This window comes from Gambusia affinis, linkage group LG02 (assembly GCF_019740435.1).
Source record: "Gambusia affinis linkage group LG02, SWU_Gaff_1.0, whole genome shotgun sequence".
NCBI lineage: Eukaryota > Metazoa > Chordata > Actinopteri > Cyprinodontiformes > Poeciliidae > Gambusia > Gambusia affinis.
Genome location: NC_057869.1, coordinates 25,562,453 through 25,574,506, shown reverse-complemented (window position 1 = coordinate 25,574,506; position 12,054 = coordinate 25,562,453). Strand labels below are relative to the sequence as shown.

General features: G+C 38.7%; 2 protein-coding genes across 7 annotated transcripts in view; both read right to left on the bottom strand.

The window, feature by feature from the left end:
* The window catches only part of csnk1g1 (casein kinase 1, gamma 1), a 29,276-nt gene extending 28,323 nt beyond the window's left edge, over nt 1–953 (bottom strand). The window contains exon 1 of one of the 4 annotated variants that reach the window (XM_044140196.1): nt 739–953. The gene's annotated coding sequence lies outside the window, so the exon portion shown is untranslated. The remainder of the gene's footprint in view (nt 1–738) is intronic. The other 3 variants (XM_044140205.1, XM_044140215.1, XM_044140224.1) reach the window with 3 other exon arrangements.
* A 2,123-nt stretch (nt 954–3,076) lies between these two features.
* LOC122847034 (sorting nexin-1-like) lies at nt 3,077–12,054 on the bottom strand. Of its 3 annotated transcripts, none has more exons than XM_044144391.1 (16): nt 11,978–12,050; nt 11,315–11,552; nt 10,711–10,834; nt 9,825–9,943; nt 9,585–9,651; nt 9,411–9,454; nt 9,181–9,322; nt 8,704–8,782; nt 8,482–8,557; nt 7,420–7,533; nt 6,501–6,594; nt 6,194–6,399; nt 5,921–6,064; nt 5,060–5,140; nt 4,667–4,738; nt 3,077–4,083 (listed from the first exon to the last, which is right to left on the bottom strand). In XM_044144391.1, the coding sequence occupies exons 2-16, from the start codon at nt 11,432–11,434 to the stop codon at nt 4,033–4,035; spliced, it is 1,533 nt and encodes a 510-aa protein (XP_044000326.1). In that variant the 5' UTR covers nt 11,435–11,552; nt 11,978–12,050; the 3' UTR covers nt 3,077–4,032. The 3 variants fall into 3 exon arrangements, with proteins under 3 accessions (XP_044000326.1, XP_044000334.1, XP_044000339.1); XM_044144399.1 differs by having other exon boundaries at nt 3,083–4,083; nt 9,825–9,940; nt 11,978–12,053; XM_044144404.1 differs by lacking the exon at nt 7,420–7,533 and having other exon boundaries at nt 3,083–4,083; nt 11,978–12,054.

The following is a 12,054-nucleotide window of genomic DNA, read 5'->3' as shown; positions in this document are numbered from 1 at the left end:
GAAATGTAGGTCGAGATGCAACATTTGACCACAAGCAAAGGAAATGTTTAAACAGAGAAGTCACAAAAAACAAAACTTCAGTGTTTTAATGCAAGACATAAGAAATGTGCTGATCAAGAGAGCTCCCCGGTGTCTATGCGAAACAAATCTAGAGCAGAGAAGCAACGAAGGCGCAAAAATACGCTTCAGTCGTGGGGAATGTGAGGTTAAAAATGAAGATGATCGATCTAAGGAGGCCTGCGGTTGGTCCAGAATAGGGAGACGTGCTGGCAGCTGTGTACCACTGGGTCCCGGACAAAGCCATTACCGGCAGTCCAACATGAAGGCAGGCCAGACCGAGCAGTGAACGAAATAAACATGGACGAACTCAATTTAGCCTCTCTCAACATTAAACATAAATAATAAGCCGTGTAGCTAACGTTAGCAAAACATTACTTAGCGACAGGTTGCTCTGGTATAAATATACTGTGTACAAAACAAAAAGAGGAAAAAGAAAAACGTAGCAGGAATATTTAATTGTTTCCCTTGTAAACAGAGTTGCTTAAACGGGAACAAAATAAAAATAAAAACCATTTCTTTACAGGTCGTTAACGACAAAAACAACCAAGTGATGGCTGGGTGACAGCTGGACCGAGCGCAACAAGGAAATTAGCTCCGTTAGCAACGAAAATATTAGCTTAAAACCTTTTAAAAAATGCTCTATCCCGGCTCCGCGCGAGCAAAACGCAACGAGCTCACCTTCACGGGGATAAATCCACACGACCAGGAGTCCGCTCGTGTTCCGCTCAGGTCCACTTTAACCGAGCGCTGGGGCAGATTCATGAGAGGCTTTCCTGCGCTCTCCTTGTTATTGAGGTTTTCACGCTAACAACCGTTAGCGACTCTCTCCATTCTTCGTCTGCCGTGAAAAGGTTCTAACACACCGGATGGAGAAAAACGGCACCGCCCGCTTCACACTGCACACTTCCAGGTCAAACCGAAACTGTCAAATTATTTATCATACTTAGAACTAAGAGAGAAAGATATACTTAGAAAGATATACTACGATAAGTAGAAAATTTTAAAAGAAACGTGTTTTCATATTTTGTCCGAAAAATAGTTTAAAGGCTGGACCAATCTAAATAAGGAACTATGTCATTACACAGTTCATGTAAACGAGACAATAGGGGGAAAAAGTCAACCGGGAATAAATACGAATTTAGTTGGATCTTTTTCTCCTGGAATAGTACAACACAAAGCATTAATCTTTTATAACCTTTTTATGCTTTAATTTTATTTCACTGTAAACAGCACTACAAACTAGTAAAGACTTGGGTGTCCCTATCCATTAACTGGCCTAAAGAAGATGTATTGAGGAGTGACCTATTTCTTATTGATGTTGCTAAAATAGTGCGGATCCAGTTCTTTTCTACAAACCGTTGTTTGCAATGTCCATTAAAATGTAGTGTGCTCAGGCGAAAAAAAAAAAAGATTTGTTTTTGAATTTGAAAATCAAAATGTGTCCTGCATTTGCTTTTACGATGAGGATTTTTGGCCCACCTGGCAAAAAGTTTAGTTCAGAGATCTCGCAGACCGATTCGCTCTCTCCCAAATACTTTCACACATTTCACTCCATTTTCCAACCATAAGTACCAACTAACTTCTAATTAGTTGCTTTGAAACATAAAATTGGTTGTTCTTTGATCTTTAACCAGTAGAAAGAAATGGCTTTCCACCATTCATTAAACGAGTAGAATGGGACAGGTTGATGCTTCTTTAGGAACAAGTACACAATTCTCTAATGCACAGGTGTCGAACTCCTGTCCGCTGTCCTGCAGTTTTTAGATGTGCCACAGGTACAAAACACTGGAATGAAATGTCTTAATTTCCTCCTCCTTGTGTAGATCTTCTTCTTCTTCTTCTTTTTGTTTTTTTTTGTTTTTTTATGGCGGTTGGCAAACAACTTTTAGGTGCATTACCGCCACCTTCTAGACTGGAGTATGGATCAGATGTAAAATCACTATAATCTTCCCATACCTGTTCTCCTTAGAAAATTAAAAATACTATTAAAAACTACATCCCCGACGATCTTTGAAGCAAAATTTTAATATCTAATTTATTTTTATTCCTATTTAAATCTCTAATTAACTCCTCCCTTTCTCGAACATACTTACTACATTCTAAAAATATATGTTGTATTACAGAAACCTGTATCATGTTTATTAATTACTTTAAGAGTACTGTTTAAACCTGTATGTCCAAACCTTAATCTAGATATAATATCCTCTTCTTTTTTATTCCTGCTACATTTTCTAAATTCTCCAACTTTTCTTTGGATGCTATAATAAAATCTGGCATTGCTTCCTTTATCCCCTGCTCTACAGCCAAAAGAAAAACCACATTACACTGAAGTTCTCATTATAGTTGACCCGTTCTTCCAAAATGTTCACTGCAGTGTACAAGTTCAAAACCCGGCTTCTTTTTACTGTAGAAAAGCCACTTTACTGGACAGCAATGCGCCTCTCTATATACTGCCACCTACTGGCCAAATATTCAACTTTGATAAAACCGTAGTATCTGGCACCGTGTGAACATCTTTTCAGCCTTACACTTCTACAAAACCAAGGACTAAAACGGATAACAAAAAAAGTGAAGACTGAATACTTATGTAAATCTGAATGTACATTTTGGTTTTCCATATTTAATATATTTCCAAAGGTCTCCTATTTTCCACATTGTCATAGTATTTGTGTGTGAAATCTTGAGGAAAGATATTAATTTGATTTAGAATAAGGCTGCAATGTAACATGTTGAAAAAGTGAAGAGTCAGATAATTTTTTTGGTTCTGCTGCACCTATGAACATAGGATAGAGAAACTACTGAAAACAAAGAGAACACAATCCCGACTGAGGTCATCCCCAAAGCTTGCATTAAAATGCAAAAATTTACTGTAACCTAAAATATGCAATAAACCTAGAAGATAGACGTTTTCAGAAAAGGGTGAAGAAAAACTAAACCAAAATATGTAAAATCTGAAAGCTGGAAAAAAAAAAAAAAAAAAAAATTAAAAAAAAAATCATGGCGGATAACACCCAAAGCTTAGTCAAACATTTATTTTGTACATTTACCTCAACACCATTTCAAAGAAAATGCATGTACTAATGCAAAGTGGTTATAAAAATAAAGCACATTCTTATGTAAAGGACAATCAGAAAACAGTAAATAAGGGGCTGCATCACTTATTGTCAGTTTTCCTGTCACCGTTTAACCAGTCGCTCGCCTACTAAGCAGGAAAACGATCAAACAGTGTCTGTGTGATTCAATATCAATAACAGGTCCATGTTACCTCACTTGGGCTGGCGACAAAATAAATGCAGCGATATTGAATATATGAACGAACAACGTCATTAATACAATAAATATAGTAGTGATACAGATTGTATTCTCCTGTTGAGCTTGCCTTACGACTAATTAATTGGTTAAAACTTTGATAAGCTTGTGGCGTTAGTTCTGCACTGTAACACTGTTTCTAATATCCAAAATACATTGTGTTATAATAAACCTCAAGAATGCGTTAATACATTTAATAGTCATCAACACTGGTGTTTCAGTATATAAAAAAAAGAAAAGCTTTCTGTTTGTGCGATCCATTTTTAGTGCATCGAACTTTGCAACATGCATCTATTAAACAGGAAAGGAGCATATAATCGAAACCATAGATGCCTGATAAAACACTTCATTTCAGGCTGTGATCAGGCTTGCTTTTACCTTCACACCCCTTCAACGAACCCCCCCAAACACAAAATGTTGTCAAAGACATAGTAGGTACGTGTGGCAGCTTATTATATCAAACGTCTGTACAGAAGAATTCATTTGAATTAAAAAGACAGAAAAAACAAAACAAAAAACGGACGGAAGTTCCTTCTGTGTTTCAAAAACTTTCCTCTCTCTCTCAACTTCTGGTAAAGAGGTAAAAGTGTTCAAAGGCAGTTGGGGTTTTCTTTTTAGTAAAAAGAAAGAAAAAAAAAAGAAAAAGAAGGAAAATCCACTTCATTAAGCTATCGCCTTCGCTTCAGGCAGGAACGCCTCCCAGAACTTTATGAGCTGGAATGAAATCAGAGCGAGACAAATAAAAACTGTTAAAACATGGCGTGGCCAATCGCTTAAGAGCTTCTTGAAACATGCAGACCAACTGTATTGTTACCTCAGATAAAGATGTTAAAAAAAAAAAAAAAAAAAGACGAAAGTTGCACAGAAATGTGTTTTTTTTATTAAACATTTCAAATTAGGAGTTATATAATATTTCACAAGGTTAGATCCTATGGAAAGGATTGTTCAACCTCCCTAGATTCACTCTGCACAGTTAATTACACATTTATGGTGGTTGCATTACCAATATTAAGAAATGATTGGACTACAATATATTTTAACTAATTTTATAAGCTCTACGCAATCACACCCTCTATTCTAGTAGTACATGTTCTTGTATACTGAAGATGAGGGGAAAACATTGTAGGTGGTCATTACAATGTTCTGCTAAAGTCATTAAGACACCCAAAGGTGTGTCAGGAAAATGTTGCCAGTTGCTCTTAACATGGTAAATAAAAGCAATGAATTAATTTTTGTTTTTTTTCAGTAACTGAAAAGGAAAGGAGCACTTAAATCGAAACCGTAGTGTGATAGTTACCCGTTGTTGAGACTGCAGCATCGCCTCTAAATACTTGATTATCTGACTCTTGAAGTCCTTTGCCTTTTCTTTCTGCAACGAGAAGATTCTCATCATGTCTTAAGACCTTTGGCAATAAAAATAAACAAATTAAATAATAACAATAAAGGTGATGCAGCAATTTTCTGCTCACTTGATATTTTACAAATAGTCACTATTGCCAATCTTTTCATGACAACACAGCAGAAATGGGGCCAAGAGGATAACCACAGAAGATGATTAGTATCTTTGCAAAGTTGGGGGAAAAAAAACAAACAAACAAAAAAATACATCTTTTGGATAGTGCAGAGGAAGGGTTTAAAAATAAAAAAAAAGCTAAAATTTGTAGTTAGATAGAAAAACTGTACAACGTACCTCGAATCTGAGAACCTCCTTCCGCACGGTCATCCCAATCCTGTCGAAGTCCCTCTCGTACTGAGTAACCTTCGCCTCCCACTGAACAAAGAAAATGGGCAACTATATCATAAGATTCAAGTTATATTTAAACCTACATATTCAATCGTGAACCAGCCTTGAGAAATGAGAAATCTGTTATAAATTTAATAATAAATACGTTTGCTTTTCTTCAGTTGTTGGAATGCAGCACGTTTCATTTTACGGTTCAAATAAACGCAATCAGATAGTGATAAAGTTTTATCCTGGTGTAAATAACAATGCGTTAGTGTTCTCCTACAATGTAGGACCTACATTGTTATTCTATGAGAATCTCATACTGACCCCTGATGATTCTAGAGCCAGAGAACAGTGGCCAGATTTTGTACTCAATAAATTAGGACAGGGCGATAAATCGATTTTTATCGATTGATCCAGTTTTCGGTTTTTCCAAGATTTAATGTTTGGAAAACCTGGATTTTCTTTGGGTTGCCAGATTTCAGAGTGAGGTCAGGCAAGGCAACCACTGTCTTGTATGACAAGTGTGTTTTGCAACTCCACCCTCCCAACTTTGAATTTGTTTGTCTTTTTTTAAAAGGACTAAAATTGTACATTGGATTTGTTTAACAAAAAAGTTTTACAGATTTTATTTTTTATAACCAAAAGGTAGATTAATGGGAACTGTAAGAAATTTCACCGTTTGGAGTTTATGCTTTTAGCTCTCGGCTAAACGACACATCCGGTTGTTTGAACGCTGAACGTCTGTTGTTGTTGAGCAACAGTTAAAACTTCCCCAGGTGATGCAACGTGATGATATTTCCGCCGTAGGATCGGCGCCGTTACCTCGGCGATCTCTTCCTTCGCCTGCTGCAGCTTGTCGGGTTTGTTAGCCCACAGCAGCTTGGCTTCGGCTTCTCTCTTCTTCTGCAGCGTGCTCTGAGCCTCCTGCCATCGCTGCCACGCCCGCACACGCTGGTCGAAGCAACCCTGCAAAAAAAACAACAAAAAAAACATTCCAGATGAGTTACAACACATAAGTAGATATGCGCCAATTAATAAGTCAGTGTTCAAACTCGGCTGTGTTTTTTTTTTTGGTATAGAAAGCTGCCACTGTACCCGCATGGCGCCAAGCAAGCGTATGTAGTCGGCGAGCAGCTCGGCAAAGACGAAGAAGTCGCTTCCCGCCTGCTCCTGGTGCAGCTGCTCCATCTTGTCCTCCACCTCGGCCAGCTGGGAGAGGGCCCGCGACAGGGCCGTGTTGTCCTCGGAGTTTCCTAGCATGGCCATGCTTTTGGCAAACACGGCTGTGTTTATGCACAGCTCTGGCGTTAAGAAAGGGGGAAGGGCAGAGAACGTCTTCAGGCCGTTTTGCTTTTGTCGAATATGATGTTCTGCGCCGCAGGAAATTATTTCGTCAGCTCACCTTTTCTGTGATTCACCAGAGAATCAACGACAGCGTGAAGCTTCCTCAGCTGCTGCTCCTCCATGTCCACCTCCTGGAACTTGTCCTCAAACCACTGACACACACACACACACACACACACACACACACACACACACACACACACACACACACACAAACTATAGATTAAACCAAACACACACTGCTTATAGCGCAATGGAGCTGCTAAAGCGCAAAAATGCAACATAATTTCTTTACCGTTTAAATCGTCCTGCATTAGGAGCAGTAACTGCAACTAACGACTATTTTAGTAAAAGATTATTCTATCAATTATTCTGACAATCAGATTGAAAAAATTTGCATAATATTCTGCAATCTTAGATATACACTAAAAGAGTCAAATAAACAATTGCATTCCTTTAATGGATGAGAAAAACATTTCATTGCCGAAAATGCTATACTATAGTTTTCCTTTAGTGAATTTGAACCAGGTGGAGCTTAAACTACGTCACTTGGGGAGTTTTGAGTAAACATATTTGCAGACAAACGTGTCGTTTTTATCTTAAATGCAACATGCACACATCTTGGGTTTCATTTCTGCTCTGAGCACGTTTTGTTTTTTCTTTTCAGCAAATGTCATTTTTTGGAGTTTGCATATGCCAGTTTATGCTAAATTGACTCATTGTTTCAGTCTTAATATCCACAGCATGATGCTGCCACCAGATGGGTCGGATGGGAATGGTGTGTTCAGAGATGTGTGCGATGCTATATTTCCTGCCACAGATTGCATGCAGGGTAAAAAGCTGCATTTAGAGCACTTGTTTGCTATGTCCACTAAATGACATTTCCCATCATGCAGTAGATTTTCCATAATCTACTGCGAGACACAAATTTGAATTTCTTTTGAAGCATCAAGACGCTTCAGGCCGGCTCCTCTTACGGTGTCGGACTCGTTCATCTTGATGGTCATCTTGCTGACAGCGTCAGACGCCTTGGTGATCATTTTCAGGAAACCGGCTCCACTGAGCGCCTGGGTGTTTACCGCTCTGGGCAGCTGAAAATAGTTAAAGGTAATAAATCATTTTAAAGAATAGACATCTTTCCATTGCATTTCCTAGCCTGAACACTTGTGTCCTGGATATTCATTACCCTGCACCCTTAGTCTCTTTTGATTGCAGTGCTGCTAATGCAAGTGAAGTCTGGTGACTCAGAGGGTCAGTCTTCCTACTGCTGTTTCATACAAATACAAATCAAAGATCTGAACTACAACCACTTTGAGTCTTCCATAGCATGTTCATCAGTTAAAATATTTTTACAGTAGGAAGACTTGACCGTTACCTGTAGCTCTAATGAGCTTAGGTAGTGCCTGGTGTATAATCACCAGAAAATGAAGCCAATAAAGCAGTTCCCAGGGTCAATGCAGATTTCGCCAACTCAAATTTAAGACTGTTATGAATAAAATTAAAGCCCTATATCATGACAGATGTACAAAAGAAGTGTAGGAGACCAAAACTGGTACATTTCTGGAGTATTTTTGTGGCTCTTGGCAGCAGCTTTGTTATTCTTACACAGTATAAGGCTCTCAAAGCTAGCTAGTTAGCTAACTAGCAAGAGAACTAGCTTTAGCGCTCTAGCTTGCTTTGTCTGCTTAGTTAAAATACGTCTAAAGACTAAGGAAAGAAACTTATTTTCCATTTTCTTCAGTGAAACTATTGTGGTTTTACTCTATGAATTTATTAAATGTGCAACTTTATAAAAGGTATGAAATATATTTCACACATGCAGCCTTCCACATGCGCTTCAATTGTGGTGGAGGAGAAAACAACAGGAATCCTGATCCTGTTTCATGGCCATAATGTCCGATTTTATTTTTCAGCAGTTATATTCTGAATCTAAACACTAAGAAAATATGTAGCATGAAGATATGCTTACGATGACATTGCATTTCCCAAACAGGATGATAATAAATGCACTACAGGTAATGTTGACTGAAAAAACTTACATCGTCTCTTTCTAAGAATTCACGGACGTCAGGATCTTGTAGTAGCAGCGGGTGAGACACTATTCTCTGAAGGTACCTACACAGAAAGTGGAGACGAGTTGACATAAAAACAGCAAAACCTAGGCGGAAAACGTAAATATAAACAGAAATAATTTGTGCACTAGAAAGAATTTTAGTTAAAACTGTGTAAAAAAAAACAAAAAAACATGGGTGGATGTTGACCTTTCCAGAGCAGCTCTTCTCTTTTCCACAAACTCCACAGACGATGGGTCATCCATGCCCACCTTCACTTTTGTCATTCCTGTTGATCCAAAGCAAAGTCAGAGCAAAAGTTTGCAAAAAAAAGTCAAAACAACATGTTTTTAGTTTTATCGAACTCCTCTTGTTATAACGAGAAATTTTGAGTAAAAACTTCTGGATGTTTCTGGTTCTACTTTGCAACAAAAGCAACATGGAAACAAAAATGGAAAATGAATAAGAGTAATTTTTAAACATTTTGAAAAAGTTTTATTCACCTTCTTTTATTGAACTTCTCACAGCTTTCTTTTAAAAATCCTTTCCACTACAGAACGATGCACTACTCTGTGCTGGCTCGTCACGTCACAGTCAAATAAAACACATTGGAGCTAGAGGTTGTGATGGGACGAAATGTGAAAAAGACTTTGTGTGTACATGCATGTATAAAGCACAGCTGCTCACCTACAACACTTTTCTCAGGTGGAGGTGGTATGATGCAACCGTGGAGCGACTGTTTGGCTGAGAGTTTTTCATAGAGGCCTAAGAAGTCGCTGAAACGTCTCCTGGCAGTGAAGGCTTTACTTTTGAACATGGGCAAAGAAGTCTGGAGGAGAACACGAGGAAAAGACGGCGAGTGGCCATGTGACACCTCACACACGCAGAGTTAAACATCAGAACCTTAAAATACACACCCTGGTGGATACTTTGTAGGCCACATATGCATTCATTCCATCTCCTAGGAGGGGGAAAAAAGATTACACTTTCAGACTGTTATGAGAAGTTTATAAAAAAAATACAAACTCTTTCAGAAATGGATCATGGTGATTTAAAAAAAAAAAAAAAGGAAAGAAAAAAACCTAACTGACCAACTTTCTCTGGGTTGGTGACGGCAACATCCACATCGAAGCTATCCTTGGCCTCATCTTCTTCAAGCTGCAACGCGCAAGACAACATGTATACAAAATCGTAAACCAAAAGAGTTTAAACATTTGGCTTTAAACAGAAGCATAACATGGCAGATAAGGCGCAGGCAGTGGGAGGTGGCGGTGCGAGTGGTTTCTTCCAGGTGTTTGCGGGATTCTGAGAAGCTTGGTTAAGGGCTGTACCTGCTCCAGAGAGGTGGGCTGCAGAGCTGCAGGACTCCGAGCCGACGGCGGGCCAGAGGAGGACAGATCCTTACGAGTAGAGTCGGCGGACGGATCTGAGCTTAAATCTCCTTGTGCTTCTGGCGACAAAAGAAACAACTTTTGATTGGGTTATAGTTAAGCAACAAACTCTTTACAACTAAATCCAATAGAGTGCTGCACGACAAAAAAAATTGAACTGAACAAAATTTAACATCAAAATAGAGTGATCAAAAAAAATTGTTTTTAACTACAGTTGATGAATTAATGTCCATTCTTTGCAGTTATTGTCACTTCTTTTCTTTTCTTTTTTAAGTAGCTGTCTCTTTTCTGTCTGCAGTGAATTTTGCCTGATTTGATACTTTCTATTTTAAAAGTAGCTTAAATGGCTACCTCAGGAAACATGACCAGTGTCTTGGCAGACAAAGTAAAAGAGCATTGTTTCAGGATATAGAGACTTTCAGCTTTATATTAAGAAATGATGATATAAAAAAAATAGTGATACATCATTTATATCAATTTTAAGTGTGCATGATTGTTTGAAAGAAATTTCCACTGAAAAAACAATAATTAAAATGACCTCCATACTTTTCATCGCAATAACTAATATTTTTGAGGAGCAATTAAAGGAAACATCATACTCCATTTAATTTATGGTTTCGGTTGTGCTCGGCTTTTATTTCCGCTTTATTCATTAGATTTGGATGCTGTGTTTTGTTTTGGATATGTAAACCTTCCAGTTAAAACGTTAAGAGTTCTTTTCCCACTTAAAGCGTATTGGTCTTTAAGAAAGCAATCTTTATCAACATATTGCCAGAAAACAGTCTCCAAACAACAGTGTTATTGTTTATCGCCTTGATTTGTTCACCTGCAAACAGGTCGTCGTCATCGGAGAGAACTCCGTTGGGTTTGGCAGTGGTGGCCTCCTCATTGAACAGATCTGCGGGCTCCTCTGGCTGAGAAACTCCTCGACTGACAAACGCCGGGCGGCTCTGCAGACAGGAGGTTTGACTTAGAAACACACAAACAACATGGCAGAAAGTATTTATCAGTCTGCTGGCATTTGCCACAAAAATAAATAGGCGATAAAAGCAAGAGGCTGGGCAAAAGATTAGCAGAGGAAAAATTAAGAGAAGCGAGAAAAATGGTTGAATATTCACCTGGGCAGCAAAGCAAGAAGGCATTAAAATTAACTAAAAACTAACATCAATACAGTGCAAATAAAAAAAAAAGGTTAAATTTTTTAAATCTATCTCACATTGTTCAGTTGTGTAATAAATAAACATAAAAATACCTGAGCTAGTTTTGCTAATTTTACCGTAAATCTGATATTTGTCACAGAACTATGTGGGGTTTTCAGTTCTTTTTCTAAGCAGGTCAGATCAGATAAAGAGGCTAACTCTCCCATCCTCTGTCACAGTACAATGCAGATATGCTGAAACGTGTCAGACGTGACAAGGCTGGAGACATACGTTGCTGACAAAAATGTCGTCTCCCTCGTCGCTGTCTCCGTCTGCCATGTCGGATAGTTCGGGCTCTGGCTCCTCCGATGCGGGGAAAGGAGGAGGATTTCGATCCGCGCTGGACGCCATAGTCCGTGTTGTCAGTCAGAGCGTCCCGGGCGGAAGTGAGGGAATCAGGAAGGAGGGCGGCTGCAGTGACACCTGCTGGTCCCCAATGTGTATTACACTAACGCCACGGGCCGGTGTCCTGCAGTTTTTAGATGTGCCACAGGTACAAAACACTGGAATGAAATGACTTAATTACCTCCTCCTTGTGTAAATCAGTTCTCCAGAGCCTTAATGATCTAATTATTCTATCCAGGTGTGCTGCAGCAGAGGCACATCTAAAAGTTACAGGACTGCAGCCCTTGAGGACTGGAGTTTGACACCTGTGCTTAATGAATCAAGTTTAAAAGGCAGTTTATAATATGTATGTAGAATTAAAAGTTGACAGTTGTATTGTTAGTTTTCTTCAGCTTTTCATTCAGGGTGAAGAGAAAATAATCAGCTTTGATGTATTTGGAGTACCTCGAGTTTACAGGTGTTGTGGCATCAGCATGGGATTTTGTGTGCAATAAAAATACCTTTTTTATGGTCTTCCAAAAATTTAAATAAGAGAGAAACATGATCTACCTGGAGGTTGTGTGGTGAAGTAGTTGGTAGAGGATGGTTCTGGGTTTGAATGGCGTCTTTCTGCAGTTAGCATGTTG